At 35.1% G+C, this 25758-nt stretch overlaps 1 protein-coding gene across 2 annotated transcripts; it reads right to left on the bottom strand.

Annotated features, from left to right (window-relative positions):
* Positions 1–1943: 1943 nt before the first annotated feature.
* On the bottom strand, positions 1944–25529 carry LOC127853518 (CUE domain-containing protein 2-B-like). 2 transcript variants are annotated; one of them, XM_052388073.1, is made up of 9 exons: positions 25444–25529; positions 21052–21156; positions 15729–15872; positions 12385–12434; positions 11750–11895; positions 10557–10742; positions 9735–9805; positions 8110–8170; positions 1944–7724 (listed from the first exon to the last, which is right to left on the bottom strand). In XM_052388073.1, the coding sequence occupies exons 2-9, from the start codon at positions 21129–21131 to the stop codon at positions 7578–7580; spliced, it is 885 nt and encodes a 294-aa protein (XP_052244033.1). In that variant the 5' UTR covers positions 21132–21156; positions 25444–25529; the 3' UTR covers positions 1944–7577. The 2 variants fall into 2 exon arrangements, with proteins under 2 accessions (XP_052244033.1, XP_052244034.1); XM_052388074.1 differs by having other exon boundaries at positions 25497–25528.
* Between the last annotated feature and the right edge of the window lie 229 nt (positions 25530–25758).

The following is a 25758-nucleotide window of genomic DNA, read 5'->3' as shown; positions in this document are numbered from 1 at the left end:
AAGATACAAAATTCCGCCGTTACAACAAACTACGTGTCGAAATGACGAACTCTACGATCAAACTCGCGGAGTTTGCAGAGAAACCCTGTGCCCTAAATTTACAGTATGGGAAAATGGCCAATGCATGGGCTGGCTGGATTCTTTCCCTGGTTATAAAAAAGAAAATTGCACTAGGATTAAACTGAACATGGATAAATACGTTTTTGTAGATCAAACTTTGTTGTTTGTCAAAGAAACACAAACGTCATACGAAAAGGACAAATATATAACAAATGGTTCCGGCGTGGTTATAATTATGTAAGAACATGTCCAACGCTGTAACTCAGCCATTTTCAAGTATCCATAATACAGTGGATAGATGTTACCATTGCATGTTTGAGTATCTCTATTCTGTCGCTATTTATAACAACTGGTGTGTACTGTCTCATTGGAAAGCTTCGGAACATGGCAGGAAAGTTGTTACTAAGCCTGATGATCACTCTGATGAATGGGCAGATATCTTTTCTGATATCTTCGGTGTTGCGTGCGTTCCCCGTGTGGTGTCAACTAGTTTCAATTGTAATGCATTTCTTGTTCTTGTCGTCGTTCTGTTGGATGAACACGATCTCGATCAATCTATGGACCTCCTCCCCAAGGGCTGATGTCAGCCAAGAATCAAAGGGTATACTGGAAAAGCGATACATACAATGTTTATGTTATGCATTGATCACGCCCGGAATAATAGTTATCTCCGCATTAATTGTAGAATTTTCGAATGTAGTCGACGCAGATTCTCAGCTAAGACCGACGTATGGAAAAGGCATATGCTGGATAACATCACGGGGTGCTTTACTGCTGTTCTTTATGGGTCCGCTTGAAAGCGATCGACATCGTAGCATTCTTTGTAATCACATGCTACATCGCATCCGCCAGGCGCAAATCAAGGGCAGCCAATGGGAAAAGTACGTGTACATTAATCGTGTATTTAAAATTGTCAGTCATAATGGGACTCACATGGGCACTGGCGTGTGTTGCATCGTTCGTCGACTCTGTAGTTATTTGGTATCTCTTTATTGCATTCAATTCTTTACAAGGGTTATTAACTGCGCTATGTTTTTTTAAGCACTAAACGTGTTCGAAGACTGGTCAGAGAGACGTATGTGTCGTCAACGTTGTCATCACAGTTGACGTCCCGAGGCCATTAAGTCCCTACACAGCCACGATGATATTGCATGAAACCCTTTAACGTTGCAAGTAATTTTCATTATGAAATTCATGTTATTTAAACCAAATGCCTTTTTTCCTGTTTGCGTTTTTGATATTGCATGTTGTGTCAATGTTTATGCTGTAAACATTAAAGAGTTCTCAACATGTAATGTGTTTATTACTTCCCTTCCGACATTAATACTTGCTTTTACAACGCTACAAACAAAACACGTTTAAAGAATCACATTTGCCGGTTCAAACATAAGAGGGAGTGAATGAAACAACTGTTTGTTTAATTGGCGGAACGTTTTAATCTTTCGGATGTAAGTTTTCCAATGTTGTATCAGCTATCATTTTTGTCACATAAATTCTGTTAAAGTCCTTGTGCACGCTGTATATGTGACCCAAAATGTGCGTTATATTAAAACAGCATAGATATATTTTGATCACCCATATCAAAATTTGAAACTCTTGTAAAGTAAATATACATGAAGTTCTAGTTCTCCTATTGCAATGGTATTTTTCCTTGAAGTTCCACTTGGTTTGATACAATTGTTCGGTGTGTTTACTGTTGTTACACGGCCATCAATACTTTTTGGCTTAAAATCTATCAAGCCATGTAAGTGAGACACATTCGATTAGTTTGTTAATAGTATATTAATATATAACTATTGTTGGTTATCATCCATCAAGACTTACCGGTAAAGTAGGTCTTGAAAAAAAGGCCAATATCCCAAAACAAAATTGATCCATACAAATCAAGTATAATTCGATTTATTTACCAACGATATCTAAACACTTAAAGTCTGGCTGTTATCAAATAATCATCAACATAATATGAGTTGGCTAATATGATAACACATAAAATCAACAATTTCAAATGCATTTAACATGATGGAGCTATTAATCCTAACAAAATAATAAGCTGTTTACTATAAATCAAAACTCTCTGGAATTAACTACATGGAAGTATGACAGGGCATTCAATCAAAACAACAAGCAAATAAAAAATCAAAGTGGTGCATGTTAATTTTGATAAAATTAAACAGTTTTGATTTTGTCTTCAATGAATACTTTGAATATTGGATAGAAGCCAAATGCTAATACAGAAAATGTAGAATACAACAAAAGACACAAACTTTTGGCAACACATGATAAAGTTAAGTCATACAAAATAAATTTATTTTAGATGACATATTGATACATATTGATACAAAATGTTGATGAAAACCATGTGAATGAAGGATTCATGTATATTGCAAAACATCAGCATAACGCAAAAGAAATGCTAAAACCAGCATTATTTTATACATAATGTTTAATATAGGGTTGGTGGCAAGGTATAGTACATTATAATACATTAACGATAAGGTTACATTATGTTCCTTACTGCTAACACTTATATTGACAACATTGTTCTGATGGCAATCATGACATGTATTAAACTATGTGCTTTTGTTTTTGTTCCTTTTATTCAATAAGTAATACAATCTTCATTTACTTACTTATTTGATGTAGTATGAAACTCAAAAAGTATGAATTATAACAAATGGCTGAGATTCAATAAAAGCTTTTTAGAGGATCCATATGGACAATAACATGACTGATGCGTCAAGTGGGCAGTTTTTCACAAGTTGATGGTGTGATAGTGAATTCCATCAGCCAGCAGAGAGAGTGGAACCATGCCGAACAATCAACAAGTACCATACAACTCACTAGAACACCAGTCTTTATTACATATTTCCTCAGGATAAACAAGAGGGCCATGTGTCCTATGGCGCTCACTTGAGACCCCATGGAACAAGACTTATCTTAAAAAGTGTGAGCAGATTAATGAAAAAATGGTCCAAAAAAGTTACTTCTAAGTATTAATGAATATTTTTTAAATTTCACCTAGTGATCTAGTTTTTCAGCTCACAATAAATGTGACTTCAAGAGTGTTTACAAGGTTTTACTATAGCCATATAAGAAAAAATACCCAGCCCCAGACAGCCATGTTTTCCACGGTCTGGAACCATTTTGATTCTCAGCCCAGGGTCTGTATTCACTAACCGATTCTTAGACTTGCCTCCACTGGTGATTATGTCATTAACAAAATGTTCTATAGGAAGAATAATATAGATTGAGGTGTTTACTGCAGGGTTTGACTCAAAATAAAAGAAATTCTTGAATATTCTAATTTAAAGAATTTTCTTTATTCTTAGACATAAGTCAAAGAATTGTTTGGTGAATACGGGCCCTGATAATATAAGAACAAATGTTCTGACCAAATTTCATGAAGATTGGACTAAAAATGTGACTTGTAGAGTGTTAACAAGGTAAATGTTGATGCCACACAACGGACGTTGCACAACAGACGCCGCATGACGGACAAAAGGTGATCACAAAAGGTCAACATGAGCACATTGTGCTCGGGTGAGCTCAAAACAAATTAAACATATTCTTATAAAAACGTTTGATGATTATCTATACTTCGTAGTAAATAGTATATATTAAATCAATCCATAATACAAACTTAAGTAATGTGAACATCTTAAATTGGAAAAAGGTTTTGCCAATGTCACAATGAAAGTTACTCATATGTATAATACATAACACATACTAGTACTCCACTTCTTAGCTGTTGAAATCCTGAACAGATTTCGTAGCGTGAAATACATGTATAATGTAGCTTTATTTTATTGCGGAAATACTCCAGTATTTTAGTAAGAGTATCTATACATATTGTCAGAACCTGCAGTATGTATTCCATAGTGACTAAATTATATAAAATGAGGTAACTCGCCAGAAAATTGTTGTTTTCATAAATATAATTATTGATAAGCCAACTTTAAGATAACACATCCATTTAAATTATACAATCTGCAAAATGCAATTCAAATAATACTTTACATAAATTAAAAAATAAAATAAAAGGGAAATTGTAAGATTTTTAATTCTTATATATTTGCATGCTTTCCTAAAAAACTTTATACATGTACACATTCATAAGTGAACGCTTTTTATAATGTAGTTTCAATGTAATGTAAAACGCATTTACAACACAATTGCACACTATTGTTACAATCGATGTAAAACTTCAATTTGTGTTTAATTTGTATGAAATTGATAAAGTAAATGTATGGACTGACAAAAATATGTATGCAATAGACTTACCCCCCGAATGGCCGAGTATAGAAAACTCCACTAATCCCTCAGTACAAACAACGCTGGTCCATTTTATCAACCAATTAAATAATAACGCTTGATAAGGTGTGTGATTTTGAAAGGAGTATATATGAGTCAGCTATATTTGTACCAGCAGATTAGTGTTTTCTTTTTAAAAAGGTTGTTTTTTGGGATACATATATTCTAACTGGAGTAAACATGTTAAAGGGAAATCTTCACATATCTTGGCTGGGAGAAAAACTATCTATAAAATAGTTCTCTAGACTCAATGATTTGAGAACCGTCCCTTTAAGTATAAAATAATGGTTTCATGCTTACAATATAAACTGTAAAATACTAAGAGTGAAAAATAAAATGCTATAAAATAAATGGTACATAGAAACAAATCTAAATCATAAAAATATTTACATCATTTAAAATATATTGAATTGTAATGCAGATTCACATATTCTGGAATCATACGTGAAAATAAAAATATCAATAATGTACAAATAACTAGTTAACATAATCATTAGAGATTGCATACACAAATGATATCAGATGTAAGTGGCAACTTTTATAATCGCCAGTTATACACAATTATATTAAACAGTAGTAGAAGCTTATGCTATTTGGTAATGGCAACTGTTGCTTTGAGATTTTAGGAAACATTACTAAAACAAAATGATACATAAGAATGATGAAGCCATTATTGATAAAAATTGATTAATAAATTAATGATCATCACCGTGCATTGATAAAATTGTTTTTTAATAACTATTTTTGACAACTGTTTTGTTAAATCATAATAATTATAATACAGTCGAAACTGACCTAACGCCCACCTGAAATTAACGGCCACCTGCAGACAACAACGGTCAGTCTGGAATCCCCCCGACAAAAAACACTCTATATTACACTTGAAAATAACGGTCACCTGTCCATAACGGCCACTATATTTAACTCCAAAATTCATGTTTGAACTGAAATCAACGGTCAAGCGTCAGTCGTCTCGAGTCACGAAAATTAAAAACAGCACATCATTTGTACGTCTATTTTGCGGTTAAAGCGGCTGAGAGCGGTAATTGCCTTTGATATAATAAAAGCGGCCCGCTGCGAGTAAACAAATAATAAGGTGTTAAGAAGGTTTGTTTTCCGGGGATAATTGTGGGGGTATCTTCAAAAGAAAATATGTCAGCCTTTGTGACACGTTTAAAGTAATTATCGCTTATTAAATGACCGCTAATTAGTACATTGTACTTATAAAACCTTGAGTATCGATTTGAAAATAACATTTTCTGATAATTCTTTAAAATTAATCTAAAATATGACACGAAATACAGCAGGTTGAACAATCTGGTGTTTAAGTGGTTCACCGAGGCTCCGGCTCGTTTGATAAATTGTAACAATTTGTTTGCGTATTTTTCTTTGAATGAGAACGGTACAGTTAGACCGTACTATCGGTTTGACAGCGAATCCGCTTTTTAGACTTGTACGGACGTGACATCAATGGCACGTGACAAGCTTTATTTACTGAATGAACGAGATGCATGAGTAAACAATGATACTAGCGTTGATAAAGTCATTGCTTTAGTTAAACAATATGAAATTAAATCAATCTATAAGATATTTTTCTGTATTATTCAATGTAAATTAATTCTGTTATTATGCTTAGTTAACGGCAATGAGCATTTGTTTTAACACTGTATGGAAACGACTGGGCGTGGTAACGATACTACCAACTGACTAACCATCTTAAAACTGTGATCCATATTCAATGGTCACCTGTGGACAACGGTCACTTTGGTCATTTCCCTTGACTGACCGCTGAATTTAGGTTTGACTGTAATATTAAAGTAGAGAGAACTTTTTGTAAATGGATTAACCAGTATATATGAGGATCATAGAAATATGGCACTTAAAGAAAATGGGAATATTCGATACTGATTTTGGTATTCAATACCATCCTTTGTATTGCTAGCAAATAACATGGGGTTAATTGTATTTTTCACAATGAAACTTAATTATAAAAATATGAGCACAATTTCAATATTAACTGAAAGATTTTCGTTCATTTTAAAGTTTAATATCAAGATTTGTTTATGTTCAGACAGTGTTATGTTCATATATTTAGTTTAAATGTTTTTATTATTAAATCCACACATTTCAAGTTCCACAAATTGTGTACGAGTATGTTTTATAATATTGAATGAATTACATACATTTTCTGTATACAGCTGTGTCCCTTAAATTACTTGTATTGAAGCAAAAGGAGCCAAGACAACATGAGGGTAAAATATCTTTTTTGTAGAACTTTCACATGTGGTCAAGACATGAATCAATGCATACTTGCTATGAACAAGAGCACCGCATAACGGGTGCCATCGCTCGGCTGTGGGTGCATTTTTAAATAAATGAAAGCATGTCAGAACAATGTTTTTTTTAAGAGGTCACAGTGACCTTGACCTTTGACCTAGTGACCCAAATATGGGTGAGGCGTGTAGAACTCATCACGGTGAAGCTACATATGAAGTTTCAAAGTTGTAGGTGGAAGCAATTTGATTTTATAGCCAATGTTCAAAACCTTGACAAAATGTAAAGGTTTTAGCACGATGTGGACAAGGAGATGGCTATGACAATACTTCGGGTTTTGCCTGAAAACAGCCAAGCTAATAAAATGGAGCATTTCATAAACCTGAAGGGCAGAGCAGCACTGAGTTGAGACTAATATTGATTGATCAACTGTCATCTGAGTGTACATTGTTCCATTCATGAAACGTGTACTTTCTGATTGTTTTGAGGTTGATATTTGACAGAATATTACAAATCAGACTTATGGAATATGTATTTTCTAACTGGTTTCATGCTTTTATAGGTCAAAAGTGAATCTGCATTTCTTATTCAGTTTCAGATAAATATAGGTCTACAAATATTTCAATTATAGAACCTCTATTTTTTAGCTGTTTTGATGTCACTATATATTATACAAATTAACCAGTATTTTATGACTGGTTTCAGGCAGATACCAGGTCTGTATATCACACTAATTGAACGTCTACTTGCTGGTCAGTTTTAGGTAACAAGTCTTCATATGTCGCTAATAGAATCTGTATTTTCTGGCTGGTGTCAAGTTTATGTAGGTTTTCGTGGTTTCGTTAGTTACAATACTCAATAATGGAATCTGGATATTTTGGCTGGTTCCAAGTTTATGTAGGTATTCTTGGTTGCCTTGGTTACATATCTCACTAATGGAATCTGTATTTTTTGGCTGGTTTCAGGTTTATGTAGGTATTCTTAGCTTCCTCACTCTCCTCTGTCTTGATCTCTGTGAACTTTTGACCCTTCGTGTTAACAACCTGGTTGTCAAGGTAACGTACAAGCTTTTTTGGTTCCTGAAACAAAAATAGAGATGGATTTTTTATGAGAGAATACTGTTTTAAGCTGCCAAGAGACACATTACAGATGGAATAATTTGCCATGCTGTTGTTTGAGAGCATTTGAATATAATTAACGAACAATTGTGTTGATTTCTACCATTAAAATAAAGCTTTTTATTTTGAAATGTATTAAATGTAATTACTTATATATATATATTGCCTGTAAACTCTATACCGTGTGAAGTGGGATGCTCTTGACTCTCGCAGACCTATTCACAAGGAAAAATAAATGTTTTAAATGGAAACAAAAGAAAAAAGAAGGGCTATCCCTGAGATCAGTTTATTTATGGATTAAAGATAGTATGGACCAACATCTTGGGTTTGCAATCATGCAACTTACTGCTTTTGGCACCTTTGGTTTGTATTGCTTCTTGTCTTCATTCACATCTATGAAGGCATACCTGGGAGGAAATACTCATGTCATTATTGGCAGTGTCATTCATACCCACTCATACAGATCTGTTTATAGACCATTTACATACAGGGTTAGCCATTATACATATGAGCCTTGCTCTGTGAAAAGGCTGTTTAATGCATGTGTGTAAAGTGCAGTCTGCACAGGCTAATCTAGGACGACATTTTCCGCTTTATGATATTTTTTGTTTAAAGAAAGTCTTTTTTCAGAAAAAATCCAGTTTAGGCGGAAAGTGTTGTCCCTGATTAGCCTGTGCGGACTGCACAGGCTTATCTGGGACAACACTGTACGCACATTCATTTAACCCCCTTTCCATAGAGCAAGGCTCATATATAAAGTTTTATACATATACAAAGTTTGTGTAAAATAAAATCATTCTTTAGATTTACCAATGGCAAATGAATATTTATACACTTAAGATAGCAAAATGTCAGCGACATTAGTTGAATGCTAATCAGTTGTTTTACACCATTTTGGAAAATGGCCTCCCAGAAATTGGGGAAAATAGTGTTGTTTTGACTGTATTTTATTTCGCTTACATTCAGTTTTAATTTGAGAATAAAGGTGTTTTAATATTATAGTTAATAAGGTTCAACTTAAAGAGCTGAATAGAAAATGTTTCAATATATAATGTTTTATCTTGATCCCTAATGCTGTATTCAAGATATTTCCTGGACAAAATGTATGCATGAACATTCTCATGTGCAATAAGTGTGAAATTATGTAAGCACGAATTATACTCTGCACTTCCACTCATTGTGACCTTCAAATATACTTTAGTTCAATTATGATACCTCTTGCTATTTTAGATATATGCACAATTTAAGCATAACAACTCATGAAAGGTAATAACTTTAAAAATATGGAAGCAAAAGTGACGGCTCTTTTGAACTTAACATCACTTCAAATTAATATACCCATTTTTAGTTTTAAGTTGACACCTCTTTCATTTTTTGAATTATGCTCTGGGAAAAAATAAGTGCACAAAATTAACAACAGGTATTAATTATACAAATATTGGAGTAAGATTTAAATATTTAAATTTAAAAAAATAAACAAAGGGCATGTTGTTGTATAATGTATAACTTTCAACCTAGGAAAACAAAAATAGCACATGGTTGACTTCAAATTACAAGCAAACAATGCTTGCACGTTTAAAGGTTGTATGTTTTAATTTATTAGAACCCTTCCGGAGAAGTTTTGGTCTACTGACAGACTGACAGACGGATGGACAGAAAGAAGTAGTGACTGTTTTACTGACATACGGACAGACAGACAAATGGACAGACAGAAGGAGTGACAGTTTGACTGACAGACGGACAGACAAAACGACAGACAGATGGACTGAATGTGGCTTGAGGTGATTGACTCCTTTGGAATAAAAAGCAGGACGTTGACTTATAACAGACTGACTGCTTCGTCTTGATATATAACTTCCACTTAAATAACTAACTATCCAAACACTCTTATTTCTTAAGAAACATTACAAACATAAGGATATTTAATAAATTGGAAAAAATTAAATTACAATTGTGGCAAATTTTACTTACCTTTCCATCAACATTTCCTTTGCCTTCTTATCATCCAACTGACTGATTGTCTGAGGTCTTTTGACCTTTGGCTAAATTAAAATTGGAAGAACAATAACTACATGTTGATTTTCTAAACTACTTACTGTTTTAAATCCTTTAGATAGGTAAATTGAAAACATAGTTTTTTTACAATACATTTATATTCGTTCATGATGAATGAATGTTTCCATAAAACTTCAAATAACATGCTAGTTAAACACAATCTGGTGTTCAATATTTCATCAATTGTTGTTTTTTTCAATGTATTGTGTTATTCCAAGCTAGGATGCCTGTCAGCTTCTAACACACAACATAACACTGCAACTACTCCATCCAAAGTAAACTTATTAAGCTGAACAAGTGTTAATATGAGTTTCATTCTGAGAAAACTGGGCTTAAATCATGTGCATAAAGGGTCATCCCAAAGTAGCCTGTGTAGTCTGTACAGGCTAATCAGGGACCACACTGGATTTTCTTTTAGAATTGACTTTCTTTAAACCAAAAATTATATAAAAGTGAAAAGTGTTGCCCCAGATTAGCCTGTGATGTATCTACGCACATGCATTTAACCCAGTTTTCCCATAACGCAGCTGATAAAAGTAACAGTCCATGTTAGCGTTACCAGTAGCCAAAATAGCCAATGCTATTGAAGTCTCAAATTGGCTTCTAACATTTGCAAATATAATTTTGAAATAAAGCAGAATTTAACTTAAATTAACTTTTCGGAGCTAACATTCATAATAACATGAATTTTGGCTACTTGATGAGATTTTTTAGCGCCAACCTGGCCGGTGTTCTCACCTTCTTGTCCTGTGTGATAGAAGCCCCAGTCTCGTGTCTAGTGAGGACAAGTTGAACCGCCCCTTCAAGATCACCTCCCGCCCCCCGCACACAATGTTCCAACTCCAACCGCACTGAGTCTGGGAACAGCTCCGACAGCTGATCTACCTGTGCGTCAATGTCCTCACTTGATGACTCAGACGAGCTCTGTAAGGAAACATGATGTAAGACAGGGAGTTTTGCCCATTTGGGAAAAGAATGTGTACCAACCACATTGGCAGAAAGTTGCGCAAAAAACTGAAATTTGGAAAATTGGTATTGTGAAATCTTCAGATTGGGAATAATTGGTTGTTTTAAATGCTTTACAATTAATTGCACAAACCCATCTTAATATTCTTGGCCATACCTTTTTGCTGAAATATAAAGTATTATTGATAATTTTGTTTGTTCACTTGCAGATAATCTGCTTTTGGCAGAAAATTGACCGAACTTTCCGTCCTTTTGGGAATTATTTTGATTTATGTTATACATCGATATACATGTACACAAAGACATTTAAAGTCAGATACCAAGAGTTAGTAACTTATGGTCCGCTTTTCAAAAAAAACCTTAATAAGTCCATTTCAAGAATAACTGGCTAAGTCACTTAAATTATTGATTTGTATTACTGTCTTTAATGAATGGTGTAGTTCAAAATAACAGTAACATGCATTTGTTCATTTCAAAAAATAAAAAGAGACATTTGTAAAACATGTATGCCCCCCTCCCCCAACTGCAATGGGAAAACGGAGGTTAGTAAATGTGCGTACAGAGTCATCCCAGATTATCCAATCCAGTTTGCAAAGGCTAATCTGGGACAACACTTTCCGCTTTTATGGAATTATACCATTAAAGGAAGTCCTTTCTAAACAAATGAAACCTGCGGACTGCACAAGCTAATCCAGGACGACACTTTATGCACATTAACCCTTTCAGTGCGGGAACCGAATTTTGAAGGCCTTTGCAAACAGTTTGGATCCAGATGAGACGCCACAGAACGTGGCGTCTCATCAGGATCCAAACTGTTTGCTATTCTGATAGTATTCTTGAAAAAAAAATCAAAGAAAATGCTAATTTTAGAACTTCAGCAGACGACAATTTAGCAGACGACAAATTTCCCAGCATGCAAAGGGTTAAGCCCAGTTTTCCTGGAACAATGCTCACATCAATCTTACCCTCTCACTGTCCCCTGCAGAGCCTGCATTCCTGCAGCGCGAGGCTCGTGTCTCAGGCTCCAGTCTGCTGCATGCTCCCTGCACCAGGTCAGAGGTCATAGGAAGGTCAGAGGTCACAGTGGGAGAAGTCGGCTCAGGGGCAGTGCCTGGAAAGGAGTAAGCTGTTTTCAGAAAAATTTAATTGAAAAATAAAATCCTGAATGAAACTGAAAAGGTATAGATAGGGTACTATCTAAACAAAGGTATTACAAAAGATAATTTTTTGTTTAGTATATTCAATTATTTCATGCTATACTATGGCTATTGAGTGAATAATAACTCTGTAATTGAACTCATTAATTTAAAAGCTCACATTCAAGTCTTGTTCTAAGAAAATGAGCTAAAGGTATGTGCGTTAGTGTGGTCCAAATACGGCATTTCAGGGACAACCCCTTTCTTTGGCTTATACTTAATTTTCATTAAGAAGAAACTTAATTTACAAAACAAAACCATAAAAGCAGAAAAATTAGCATGTGTGACTAATCAGGGACAACACTTTCAGCAAATACATTAAGCCCAATTTTGTACAGAACCAGGCATATTGAAAATTGTCAGCCTGGGTTATGTGATTACACATGACTCTCTCAATATCTCACCTTGAGACATTTTTGACGCCAACTCAAACATCCAGTCACACACTGCCACACTGTAAAAACACAAGATGTATATTTGATAACTTTACAACTAGAATATTCCTAAAGATTATGTATACAAGTAAATACAGAAGCCCTAAAACCTGCAGCCACAATGTCGGACAATGTGTCTTACAGAATTTGCACCTCTGACAATCACTGGCAAATAGCAAAGAAATGAAAGTTTATTCCATTTGAATATTTTATTTCATGCATGTGTTTAATGAATATGATTTATTAAAACATGTTCATATTTAGCAGAATTTGAAACACATAATTGCAGAGTTTCGAAATATTTCAATACCATGAATGTAATGCACTTTACACATGCACAATGATCCTTATTTGATCATTGATAAATTGAAATTATCGCTGAACACTAGATGAGGATATGAGAGTAAAATGTGCTTGAGAATATTGATTGTGATTAAGGATAAATGGAAGTGATTTTCATGCAAATTTTTTTTTACTTTTTCTACTTTAGATGTAGATGTGAGACAAGAGGCCCATGAGGGCCTGAATCGCTCTACTGCTTTAAAACACTGTCACTGTGACCTTGACCTTTGACCTAGCAACCTGAAAATCAATAGGGATCAACAGCCAGTCATAATCAATGTACCGGTACCTATGAAGTTTTATGATCCTAGGCCTAAGCATTCTTGAATTAACATCTTGAAACAATTTTAATATTTCGAGTCACTGTGACCTTGACCTTTGACCCAGTGACCAGAAAATCAATAGGGTTCCAGTCCTCATTAATATAATGACTGTGAACAAGTTTGAAAAGAATCTGATAACAACTGTGGACTAAATTGGATAAACAAGAAAAAGTAACCATTTTACTATTTCGAGTCACTGTGACCTTGACCTTTGACCTAGAGACCTGAAAATCAATAGAGGTCATCAGCCAGTCATGATCAATGTACCTATGAAGTTTCATTATCCTAGGCCTAAGCATTCTTGAGTTAACATCTGGAATCCATTTTACAATTTCGAGTCACTGTGACCTTGACCTTTAACCCAGTGACCTGAAAATCAATAGGGTTTGAATCCTCATTAATATAAAGAAACTGAACAAGTTTGAAAAGAATCAGATGAAAACTGTGGACTTAATCGGATAAACAAGTTTTTACTATTTTAAGTCACTGTGACCTTGACCTTTGACCAAGTGACCTGAAAATCAATAGGGTTCGAGTCCTCATTAATATGAAGACACTGAGCAAGTTTAAAAAGAATCGGATGAAAACTGTGGACTTTATCGGATAAACAAGTTTTTACTGTTTTGAGTCAGTGACCTTGACCTTTGACCCAGTGACCTGAAAATCAATAGGGATCGAGTCCTCATTAATATAAAGACACTGAGTAAGTTTGAAAAGAATCGGATGAAAACTGTGGACTAAATTGGATAAACACGTTTTTACTATTTCAAGTCACTGTGACCTTGACCTTTGACCCAGTGACCTGAAAATCAATAGGGTTCGAGTCCTCATTAATATGAAGACACACATGAGCAAGTTTAAAAAGAATCAGATGAAAACTGTGGACTTACTCGGATAAACAAGTTTTTACTGTTTCGAGTCACTGTGACCTTGACCTTTGACCCAGTGACCTGAAAATCAATAGGGTTCGAGTCCTCATTGATATAAAGACACTGAGTAAGTTTGAAAAGAATCGGATGAAAACTGTGCACTTTATTGGATAAACAAGTTTTTACTATTTCGAGTCACTGTGACCTTGACCTTTGACCCAGTGACCTGAAAATCAATAGGGTTCGAGTCCTCATTAATGTGGACTTTATCGGTTAAACAAGTTTTTACTGTTTCGAGTCACTGTGACCTTGACCTTTGACCCAGTGACCTGAAAATCAATAGGGTTCGAGTGCTCATTAATATAAAGACAATTAGTAAGTTTGAAAAGAATCTGCTGAAAACTTTGGACTTTATCGGATAAACATGTTTTTACTATTTCGAGTCACTGTGACCTTGACCTTTGACCCAGTGACCTGAAAATCAATAAGGTTCGAGTCCTCATTAATATAAAGACACTGAGTTAGTTTGAAACGAATCGGATGAAAACTGTGGACTATCGGATAAACAAGACAACGTCTAACAAACGCACAGACACCATGCCATCCCATAAGCTCTTCTGCCGGACACTGAGTAAGTTTGAAAAGAATCGGATGAAAACTGTGGACTTTATCGGATAAACAAGACAATGTCTAACACACACACAGACAGACAGACACCATGCCATCCCATAAGCTCTTCTGCCTTTGGCAGTAGAGCTAAAAACAAGCGATGTGTTTGTGAAACACTGTCCCCATATATAGGACCTTTGACCTTGAAGGATGACCTTGACCTTTCACCGCTCAAAATGTGCAGCTCCATAAGATACACATGCATGCCAAATATGAAGTTTCTATATATCTTCAATATTGCAAAAGTTATGGCAAATGTTAAAGTTGGGGCAAACAAACAAACAAACAAACCAACGGACAGGGCAAAAACAATATGTCCCCCACTATAGTGGTGGAGGACATAAAAATGATCCCCACAAAACTTGTTGCTACTATCATATTATTGATATGTCATAGTGCGAACATGTAGATCTGTCATCTTGTTGTAGAGATAATACGAGTTATTTGTTTTGTAGAAATGCATTTTGCTGTACACTAATATTCAATGAAATGATTTTGTATTTATGAAGAATTTTTAAGCAAAACAGTCAAGTGTTTGATATCAAAAAAAGTGCAGAATGAAACTCTGTACAAGCTGATGTTAAAATCATCACAATATATGTACAGACAAAAACGTTGTCTCTTTCCAGACCTGTTTTCCACGCAACATACACGGGTAAATGCTAGGGAAATATATCAGCATATGAATAGTAGCTAATATCACTGAACACTAGATGGGGAGAGTAAAATGTGCTTGACAATATTTATTGTGATTAAGGATATAAATGGAAATTTAAAAGGTCAACAACACACATGGTAGAGTGAAATCATTTTCTCGCAGATTTGAATAAAGTCTTAAACTATCTGGCAATGAAAGCAACAAGTAAATGCCAAATGCCAATTTGTTCAAATTGACCTCTTGTATGTCAGTCTGTTGGTGGTATTTTTGAATACTGCTTTGGAAATGCCCTTACCTAAAGGTAAAAAATAACAACGTCTGGTGCTGCACACTATTTAAGAATAACAATACACCAAGGAAAACCAATTCTCTCCAGAGGGGAATCGGCAAATTAATTGTAAATGAAATTTTTTAGGCGCAAACAACACACTTTACTTTCTTTTCGTCCAGTACCTGTCGATGTCTCCGAAGCCAGGTATGTATGCGTCCATGACCTCGACAAACTGGTCGACATCAATGTTCTCCCCCACACCACTGCCATCACCAAGGTCCTCCAGTATGGAGAGGACATACTGCAGAACTATCCCATCTACATCACTGAAACATGGTGCTAGTTATGAGAAACTGACAGTACTGCAGAACAATCCCATCTACATCACTGAAACATAGCGCTAGTTATGAGAAACTGACAGTACTGCAGAACTATCCCATCTACATCACTGAAACATAGTGCTAGTTATGAGAAACTGACAGTACTGCAGAACTATCCCATCTACATCACTGAAACATAGTGCTAGTTATGAGAAACTGACAGTTATGCAGAACTATCCCATCTACATCACTGAAACATAGCGCTAGTTATGAGAAACTGACAGTACTGCAGAACTATCCCATCTACATCACTGAAACATAGTGCTAGTTATGAGAAACTGACAGTACTGCAGAACTATCCCATCTACATCACTGAAACATAGCGCTAGTTATGAGAAACTGACAGTACTGCAGAACTATCCCATCTACATCACTGAAACATAGCGCTAGTTATGAGAAACTGACAGTACTGCAGAACTATCTCATCTACATCACTGAAACATAGCGCAAGTTATGAGAAACTGACAGTACTACAGAACTATCCCATCTACATCACTGAAACATAGTGCTAGTTATGACAAACTGACAGTACTGCAGAACTATCCCATCTACATCACTGAAACATAGTGCTAGTAATGAAAAACTGACAGGTGCTTAAAACGCAAAATGTTAATGATACATGTGATTGCTTTGGCATTTCCAAATAAGTTTGAATTACATTACAAAACAACTGCCATGACAACCATACAGATATTGAATGGCAGATAGCTGATGTTCAATACCACACAGATATTGAATGGCAGATAGCTGAAGTTCAATACCACACAGATATTGAATGGCAGATAGCTGAAGTTCAATACCACACAGATATTGAATGGCAGATAGCTGAAGTTCTATACCACATAGATATTGAATGGCAGATAACTGATGTTCAATACCACACAGATATTGAATGGCAGATAGCTGAAGTTCAATACCATACAGATATTGAATGGAAGATAGCTGAAGTTCAATACCATACAGATATTGAATGGCAGATAGCTGAAGTTCAATACCACATAGATATTGAATGGCAGATAGCTGAAGTTCAATACCACACAGATATTGAATGGCAGATAGCTGATGTTCAATACCACCCAGATATTGAATGGAAGATAGCTGAAGTTCAATACCACACAGATATTGAATGGCAGATAACTGAAGTTCAATACCACACAGATATTGAATGGCAGATAGCTGAAGTTCAATACCACCCAGATATTGAATGGCAGATAGCTGAAGTTCAATACCATACAGATATTGAATGGCAGATAGCTGAAGTTCAATACCACCCAGATATTGAATGGAAGATAGCTGAAGTTCAATACCACATAGATATTGAATGGCAGATAGCTGAAGTTCAATACCACACAGATATAAAATGGCTGATAGCTGAAGTTCAATACCACACAGATATTGAATGGCAGATAACTGAAGTTCAATACCATACAGATATTGAATGGAAGATAGCTGAAGTTCAATACCACACAGATATTGAATGGCAGATAGCTGAAGTTCAATACCACACAGATATTGAATGGCAGATAGCTGAAGTTCAATACCACATAGATATTGAATGGCAGATAGCTGAAGTTCAATACCATACAGATATTGAATGGAAGATAGCTGAAGTTCAATACCACCCAGATATTGAATGGCAGATAGCTGAAGTTCAATACCACACAGATATTGAATGGCAGATAACTGAAGTTCAATACCACACAGATATTGAATGGCTGATAGCTGAAGTTCAATACCACACAGATGTTGAATGGCAGATAGCTGAAGTTCAATACCACCCAGATATTGAATGGAAGATAGCTGAAGTTCAATACCACACAGATATTGAATGGAAGATAGCTGAAGTTCAATACCATACAGATATTGAATGGAAGATAGCTGAAGTTCAATACCACACAGATATTGAATGGCAGATAACTGAAGTTCAATACCACACAGATATTGAATGGCAGATAGCTGAAGTTCAATACCATACAGATATTGAATGGCAGATAGCTGAAGTTCTATACCACCCAGATATTGAATGGCAGATAGCTGAAGTTCAATACCATACAGATATTGAATGGCAGATAGCTGAAGTTCAATACCACACAGATATTGAATGGCAGATAGCTGATGTTCAATACCACCCAGATATTGAATAGCAGATAGCTGAAGTTCAATACCACCCAGATATTGAATGGCAGATAGCTGAAGTTCAATACCACACAGATATTGAATGGCAGATAGCTGAAGTTCAATACCACCCAGATATTGAATGGAAGATAGCTGAAGTTCAATACCACACAGATATTGAATGGCTGATAGCTGAAGTTCAATACCACACAGATATTGAATGGCAGATAACTGAAGTTCAATACCATACAGATATTGAATGGCAGATAGCTGAAGTTCAATACCACCCAGATATTGAATGGCAGATAGCTGAAGTTCTATACCACACAGATATTGAATGGCAGATAGCTGAAGTTCAATACCACCCAGATATTGAATGGCAGATAACTGAAGTTCAATACCACACAGATATAAAATGGCAGATAGCTGAAGTTCAATACCACACAGATATTGAATGGCAGATAGCTGATGTTCAATACCACCCAGATATTGAATGGCAGATAGCTGAAGTTCTATACCACACAGATATTGAATGGCAGATAGCTGAAGTTCAATACCACCCAGATATTGAATGGCAGATAACTGAAGTTCAATACCACACAGATATAAAATGGCAGATAGCTGAAGTTCAATACCACACAGATATTGAATGGCAGATAGCTGATGTTCAATACCACACAGATGTTGAATGGCAGATAGCTGAAGTTCAATACCATACAGATATTGAATGGCAGATAGCTGAAGTTCAATACCACACAGATATTGAATGGCAGATAGCTGAAGTTCAATACCACATAGATATTGAATGGCAGATAGCTGATGTTCAATACCACATAGATATTGAATGGCAGATAGCTGATGTTCAATACCACCCAGATATTGAATGGCAGATAGCTGAAGTTCAATACCACATAGATATTGAATGGCAGATAGCTGAAGTTCAATACCACATAGATATTGAATGGCAGATAGCTGATGTTCAATACCACCCAGATATTGAATGGCAGATAGCTGATGTTCAATACCACACAGATATTGAATGGCAGATAGCTGAAGTTCAATACCACCCAGATATTGAATGGCAGATAGCTGAAGTTCTATACCATACAGATATTGAATGGCAGATAGCTGATGTTCAATACCACCCAGATATTGAATGGCAGATAGCTGAAGTTCTATACCATACAGATATTGAATGGAAGATAGCTGAAGTTCAATACCATACAGATATTGAATGGCAGATAGCTGAAGTTCAATACCATACAGATATTGAATGGAAGATAGCTGAAGTTCAATACCACATAGATATTGAATGGCAGATAGCTGAAGTTCTATACCATACAGATATTGAATGGAAGATAGCTGAAGTTCTATACCATACAGATATTGAATGGCAGATAGCTGAAGTTCAATACCACATAGATATTGAATGGCAGATAGCTGAAGTTCAATACCATACAGATATTGAATGGCAGATAGCTGAAGTTCAATACCACATAGATATTGAATGGCAGATAGCTGATGTTCAATACCACCCAGATATTGAATGGCAGATAGCTGAAGTTCAATACCATACAGATATTGAATGGCAGATAGCTGAAGTTCAATACCATACAGACATTGAATGGCAGATAGCTGATGTTCAATACCACATAGATATTGAATGGCAGATAGCTGAAGTTCAATACCATACAGATATTGAATGGCAGATAGCTGAAGTTCAATACCACACAGATATTGAATGGCAGATAGCTGAAGTTCAATACCACATAGATATTGAATGGAAGATAGCTGAAGTTCAATACCACCCAGATATTGAATGGAAGATAGCTGATGTTCAATACCACATAGATATTGAATGGCAGATAGCTGAAGTTCAATACCACCCAGATATTGAATGGAAGATAGCTGATGTTCAATACCACCCAGATATTGAATGGCAGATAGCTGAAGTTCAATACCACCCAGATATTGAATGGCAGATAGCTGATGTTCAATACCACACAGATATTGAATGGCTGATAGCTGAAGTTCTATACCACATAGATATTGAATGGCAGATAACTGAAGTTCAATACCACACAGATATTGAATGGAAGATAGCTGAAGTTCAATACCACATAGATATTGAATGGAAGATAGCTGAAGTTCTATACCACATAGATATTGAATGGCAGATAGCTGATGTTCAATACCACACAGATATTGAATGGAAGATAGCTGAAGTTCAATACCACATAGATATTGAATGGAAGATAGCTGAAGTTCAATACCACCCAGATATTGAATGGAAGATAGCTGATGTTCAATACCACCCAGATATTGAATGGCAGATAGCTGAAGTTCAATACCACCCAGATATTGAATGGCAGATAGCTGATGTTCAATACCACATAGATATTGAATGGCAGATAGCTGAAGTTCAATACCATACAGATATTGAATGGCAGATAGCTGAAGTTCAATACCACACAGATATTGAATGGCAGATAGCTGAAGTTCAATACCATACAGATATTGAATGGAAGATAGCTGAAGTTCAATACCACACAGATATTGAATGGCAGATAGCTGAAGTTCTATACCACATAGATATTGAATGGCAGATAGCTGAAGTTCAATACCACACAGATATTGAATGGAAGATAGCTGAAGTTCAATACCATACAGATATTGAATGGCAGATAGCTGAAGTTCAATACCACACAGATATTGAATGGCAGATAGCTGAAGTTCAATACCATACAGATATTGAATGGCAGATAGCTGAAGTTCAATACCACATAGATATTGAATGGCAGATAGCTGAAGTTCTATACCACATAGATATTGAATGGCAGATAGCTGAAGTTCAATACCACACAGATATTGAATGGCAGATAGCTGAAGTTCAATACCACATAGATATTGAATGGCAGATAGCTGAAGTTCAATACCACATATATATTGAATGGCAGATAACTGAAGTTCAATACCATACAGATGTTGAAAGGCAGATAGTGGAAGTTACCTGATGCGCTCCTCCAACTTGTGTTTTCTCAGGAACTTTGCCAGTGCTTCTTGGACCCTTGACTCACCCTGCTGTGTCATCTTGTGCCATGAGACAGATATAGATCTGCAAGACAATTCATCTATTAGAGTGGTTTGCAAATCAAGAGCTGGGTTTCATGAAGACTCTTAAAATTTCTTTGTCTTAAATTTCCCCTCCTAGTCTTGGAGTTATACATGCATATATTGTTGATTCATGTTAAATGATTCCGAGTCTCTGTAAACTTGATTCACACTTTTATAGAAAATCTACCACAAAAAGTGAGTATTTAGGGGTTTGCCTTATTAACATTGTTTAGATTTAAAGATTATATCTCTTTTTCAACACATTCATCACCTGATTAGTTTATACATTTAATCGTAGTTAAAAACAAGAGGAAATATTGACAGCCTGTATGTAAATGGGAACTTGATGCATGACCTAGCTAAATTTTGGTACACACAAGACACTAAAGGTTTTACTTTAGTAAAAAAGTTAACCCATTGCATGCTGGGAAATTTGTCGTCTGCTAAAAATAAAAATTTCGTCTGCTGAATTTCTCAAATTAGCATTTTCTTAGATTTTTCAAAGAATACTATCAGAATAGCAAACAGTTTGGATCCTGATGAGACGCCACATTTTGTGGCGTCTCATCTGGATCCAAACTGTTTGCAAAGGCCTTCACAATTCGGTTCCAGCACTGAAAGAGTTAAGCCACTCTTTTTGCATATTCCGGCACCTAAGAATTAAACTGACTTTCAATATTGAATAAACCAATTTAAAGAACAAGCAAGACATTTTTTTAATGAGTTATGTCTATGAAATACAGGCAAAACTATTTAAATTGCGGGTATTTATAAAATATTTATAAGACTTATTGCATATTTTATCAATTGTAATTATTTTTACCCCACTTTGTTTGCAATATTTGTATGTTTTTGAACTTATTGTCTTATGAGGAAAAGTACGAAACTGACGGTACTTGGCAAACGTTTGCTGTTCCTAAATGCACTTCTGACGATGTATCATTGATTTCTTGAATGTTGAAAGCTAAAATTAAAGCAAATTTTATATTACCACTTCAAAATTGTGTAATTAAGTCGTTCAATCTACCCAACAATTTAGTCTTGTTTATAAGACGCCAAAAGAATTTAGAGATACTTTTTATATGGGCTAAATTCTTTGGAACGTCTTATCGGCCAAGGACCAATTACGTGGTGGAAACCAGAAAGTTTAAATTTTCAGCAATTTGCTTAAAATTGCAAAATAACATTACCAACTGATTAAGCTTTAGTTCAGAAGTCCATCTTTACCTCAAATATTGTCAAATTAAAGTTAGCAAGGCAATAATTCTCGTGTTAAACGTCTGCTTAAATCGCAACACAATTACTAACCTCAAGCCATGTTTTGAAACAGATTAAAATATCAAGCAATCAGAAAAATGCGGTTTGTCGACATCACAGTGTAACGTGTACGCATAATTTGTCTGTGAAATTAATGTCGTATTAGTAATTCATCAGCGAGTGAATTTGGAATGAATATGCGCACGTTAACTATCATTTTTTTACTTGGAACATGTGACAAACAGTTCTAAAATTACGTGTATATGTTATTTCATAAAACTGAAATGATAATAAATTTCAGCGTTTCTACGTACAAAAATTACCAGTCCAACGTTGGTCTGAAAAAGATTACTGAAACACGGACACTGACAAAATTGTTTTGGTAAATATATTCAATATATAAAAATATAAATATTAACACACGCATGTGTTCAAAACAGATAACGTGCAGTATCTGATCACTCTTCACAGTTTGAGCAACGTTTGATGCATGTGTTGATTTTACCTCTTTCCGTGTTGTTATATGTACTTACATTCTACCTTAGATAGGACGGTATACTATATGATCTGTATCACTATTATTTATGTGCCGTATAAAAATAAAAGTTTTTATTTATTTGAGTACATGCAAATTTTAATTGTCACTTTAACAAAAATAACAATGCTTCCAGAAAAGTACAATAACATCGCTTTACTATATAACGCTTTGCGCTCACAACAGACGAACACAAACTGTGTTTTCCGCCGTTTATTCTTCACATTTAAACCACATGGTTTACATTGAGGCTACGTTATCGATAAATATCTACACAGCAAGCTAATCAAGAGATCAGGGCTCGACATTAACGGTAGTCCGACTGTCAGGGACAACCAAATTGTTAGTCCGGACAAGTAAATAATGAATTTGGTAGTGACCCACGGGACAAGTGGTCGTTTTAATTTAATTACATAGAAAAAATGCCTTTAAATCCGTTATTTCTGTGGAGTTACGATTAAAAAAAATTTGATTATATTTGTTGTTGTTATTCTAGACAAGTTCATTTTTTTTACGTTTAATCGACAAAGCACGAGATATTCAAATAGTTCCATGTGATACTACACTGTACTGTTCACAAGGGAAGCAGGGTTTTACATTCATGTTAAATTTTAGGAGTCCATAGGACTTTAGTTAATAATTTTCAGGGGTCCTGTCAATAAAAATGGGGGTCCCAATATAACTTAGTGATATATTAGTAGTATAGCACTCCTGCCATTCACACTAGCATGGTCCTTTATTCATGGCATGTATGGAAAATTGGAACAACCATCTGTAAATGGGTTTGATGTTACTTTCGCAGACATGCATGTTTCACAGTACATCAAATCATTTCTGAATGAAAGCCATTGATACTTATTTAGCCATTCCAGCAAAAACTTTCGAGCCTTTTTAGTGGCAGGGGGGCATTGTTTCAGCCCCACAGGAACATTGCACTTGTTTGGCTGATTCTGCATCTTTTGAACTCGTTTGGAAGAATGCTCGTAGGTCATCTTGTTTTGACATTTTTGCAGACGAAAAAGGGAATATTTAAATGCATGCCATTTGAGTTACAAGCAGTGAATGTATGCTAAATATGCTGGCTGTGTCAAAGTTAATTAGTTAAAAGTATAGTAATCGATTATTTATGTGAACATAGCCAAGATTTAACACACACCTATAAAATTAAAAATTGTTTTTATTTTTATAGTTTAATCTTGCTTGCCAGATAATAAGCTATCGTAACCTCAGTAAGCTTTTCTTAAAAAGCGACATAAATAGCTTACATTTACACAATGTAATCTCAATTTGGGACTTTGCACCTAGCAACAGCAGGTGTGCGATCACACGATTGGTCGATAAATCAACAAGTGAGACAACTAGTACATCCTTCTAGAAAATTACGTATTGCAGTTGTCTTTCAGAGTTTCTTGTTGACATTACGAGAACCATTACGTCAAAATGTTTGTGCGTCCCATGGGACCCAAATTAACAAATATGACGGGTCTTGACTGGCATTTTATGCGTATTTGACGCAGAATATCACGTACCGTAAAACCCTGGGGAAGCAACCTTAACATTTTTCTTTGCCAAGATAACAAGAATATTCTCCCTTGTAAAGAATATGCATTTTACAACACCCGTACACACCGATCTTACAGACAATTAACATAGTGACGACCAATTTTGTAAATGCCCCAAGGCAAGGGGACATTTTCAGGGAGCCTTTGGTCAGTGAGTTTTGTTAATGTTATTGAAAATATCAGTTCTGACAGTACTATACATAAACATCACTTTGAACATTTTCTGCTTTATGGTGGCAAAACACCAGTTTTTGTCAGGTATTATGGCTTTGTATAATGTTTAAAAATCAATTATCTCGAGTTTTCCTGTTATTCTAGTCAGTTCTTTTTGTATTGAAATTGCTTACAATACTGTTAACATGTATTTAATTTTTGAACGATAAAAGTCTTTATGATTTGAGCATTTTGTATTATTTCATTATTTTGCAAAGTACTGAGAAGTTTAAGATATAATGGTCAGGACAAGTTGCTTTTTGGTCAGGACAAGTGAAGTTTTGGTCTTCCTGTCTTAACGGACAGGTGGCTTCTAAAGTTAATGTTGAGCCCTGGAGATATTGAAAATTTGAATAGTGGTTGGATTTAAATTGCTCAGATGTGCTAAATTCAAAGTGTCATTGATTATATAATTTACGGTAATCGAGGATAATTCTTACGGAACATTATCAAGACATGAATTATCTACACAGGTATGTAAATATTATTGCAATCTGTTGATATTAACTGCCTGATTGAGGGGCTTGAAAGTTGCGCACAAAATACTTGCGCAACAATATAGACAAAGAAGGAAACTATCCCATCATAGTTTTGGTCTTTCCCCCGTTCACTCCAAATATTACCAATTTGAGAGTCAACAAGTTGGAATACCCAACAATTCAACCAAATAACTCAACAATCACAATATACAAACAATTGCAAAACATCCGTCAACGGATACCTAAATATAAGCTTAAAGAATTTGTCGATTAGATGTTTAAAGCATTTTTTTACCTGCAAGTGCTTCAATTTGTTTATTGTTGTTGTTGTCTTAAGTCTTGCGTGACGTATTTAACCCAAGTTATAAACTTACGGAAGGAAAAGGTTACAGGCCAAGGTAATATGATATAAAATATCGCTACATTTTCATGTCGAGAATATTTCATCACTTGATTTACATTGAATAATAGTAATATGCATTTTATAGATACTGGTTTCTATGTACATGTAGTTCTTACGTGCATGTATGTATTGGCCTAGAATGATGATGTGTGTG

The sequence above is a fragment of the Dreissena polymorpha genome, chromosome 12 (genome assembly GCF_020536995.1).
Source record: "Dreissena polymorpha isolate Duluth1 chromosome 12, UMN_Dpol_1.0, whole genome shotgun sequence".
Taxonomy (NCBI): Eukaryota; Metazoa; Mollusca; class Bivalvia; order Myida; family Dreissenidae; genus Dreissena; species Dreissena polymorpha.
The sequence above is the reverse complement of the archived record's forward strand: the minus strand, read 5'-3'. Positions and strand labels throughout refer to the sequence as shown.